General features: G+C 20.2%; 1 protein-coding gene across 1 annotated transcript, besides 5 other annotated features; it reads right to left on the reverse strand.

Moving 5' to 3' along the window:
* EDI_259990 (AP-2 complex subunit alpha-1, putative) lies at positions 1 to 1,399 on the reverse strand (the record flags this gene model as incomplete). The annotated part of the gene is made up of 1 exon (XM_001736793.1): positions 1 to 1,399. A coding segment is annotated over one exon (1,399 nt), but the record flags the coding sequence as incomplete, so codon positions are not given.
* Positions 600 to 629: a sequence feature (AT_rich).
* Positions 674 to 731: a sequence feature (AT_rich).
* Positions 755 to 803: a sequence feature (AT_rich).
* Positions 1,208 to 1,235: a sequence feature (AT_rich).
* Positions 1,244 to 1,289: a microsatellite.
* Positions 1,400 to 1,444: the final 45 nt, after the last annotated feature.

Genomic DNA, 1,444 nt, shown 5'->3' on the forward strand with positions numbered 1-1,444 from the left:
GATCAGACAGTTCTGGTCTTATAAATTCTGAACCAAGATAAAGAGTAGTAAGCATGTGTTTAATATACCAATCATCTTTTTTATTATCTAATTCAGCTAATAATGAAATTTTAATAATAAGTTCTTCTTTTAATTCATTTCCACTCTTTTTAAGTAAAAGAAGAAAGTGTTGAACAACATTTCGAATATTATTTTTAGTACATAAAGAATAAAGTACTTCTATAGTTCTCCTTTTTATAGTAATATCTGAATATTCTAAACATTTAATAATATCTGAATATTCTAAACATTTAATAATATCAACAAGATATTTTTGACAAATTTGTTTATAATTATTTTCTCCAAGAAGAATAAAAATATCTAATGTAAGACATTGAATATTAATATCTTTTTCTTTAATTAATTCAATTAATAAAGGAAGAAGATAATTAAAAAATTGTTCTTGTTCATTTTTAATAATAATAGAAGCTATTTCAAATAATAAACCCATTAAAATATATTTTTTATGTATTTGTGATTGTAATTTTTCTTTTAAATGTTCAAAATATTTCAATGTAAATTCAACAAGTTCCCAAAATTTAGAATTTGCTGAAGAATCCAATTTTATTTTTGATAATAATTTAAATAATGAAATTTGTAACCATGGAGAAACTATTTCATGATATTCTATTCCTTTATTTATATTTATTTTATGATGTACTAAATTATGTAAAATATTTATTAATTTATTTCCAAATGGTTGAACAATAGTTGGATTTTTTTTTATAATTTCAGATAATAATAAAACAATACTATTAATTAATCCTAAATCCATTTCATAATTCATTTCTTTTTCTATTATTTTCATAAAATTTGGATTTATTATTATAATATTTGGTTGTATTTTATATAATTTTGTTAATGTCAGTATCCCACGTTTTTTTATTGAATCCTCATTAAATCCAATACAAAGTTTAATAATATTTGGTGCAAGTGAATCAATAACTTCAATATTTGCTAATGAACTAATAACTGTTAATGCATTTGAAACAATATATTCATTAGAACTCTCTAAGTCTTGTTGAAGAGTATTAATAATCATTCTAGTTGATTCTGGTACATTAGAATATAACATTTGAAAAGCAAAATATCCAATCTGTTTATCAAGAAATTTATTACTACTTAATAGCTCAATAATTTCTATAATTCCAACATCAATTTCATATCCTAATATATTAATATAAATCATTTTTAATGCATTTAATCTTCTCTTCTTTCTTTTTATTTTTTTTTCTTTTAATTCTTTTCTTATTAAAGCCATTTCATAATTAACTATTTCATTTTCTGATTCTAAATTATATTCTTGAATCTTATTTGTGAATTCATATATTTCTTTATTAAACACCTTTGCTCTATCCATATTAATGTTATAAACTACATGTAGTTCATTTCTCTTCTATTATTT

This window comes from Entamoeba dispar, genomic scaffold (genome assembly GCF_000209125.1).
Source record: "Entamoeba dispar SAW760 scf_1105229460125 genomic scaffold, whole genome shotgun sequence".
Taxonomy (NCBI): Eukaryota; Evosea; order Mastigamoebida; family Endamoebidae; genus Entamoeba; species Entamoeba dispar.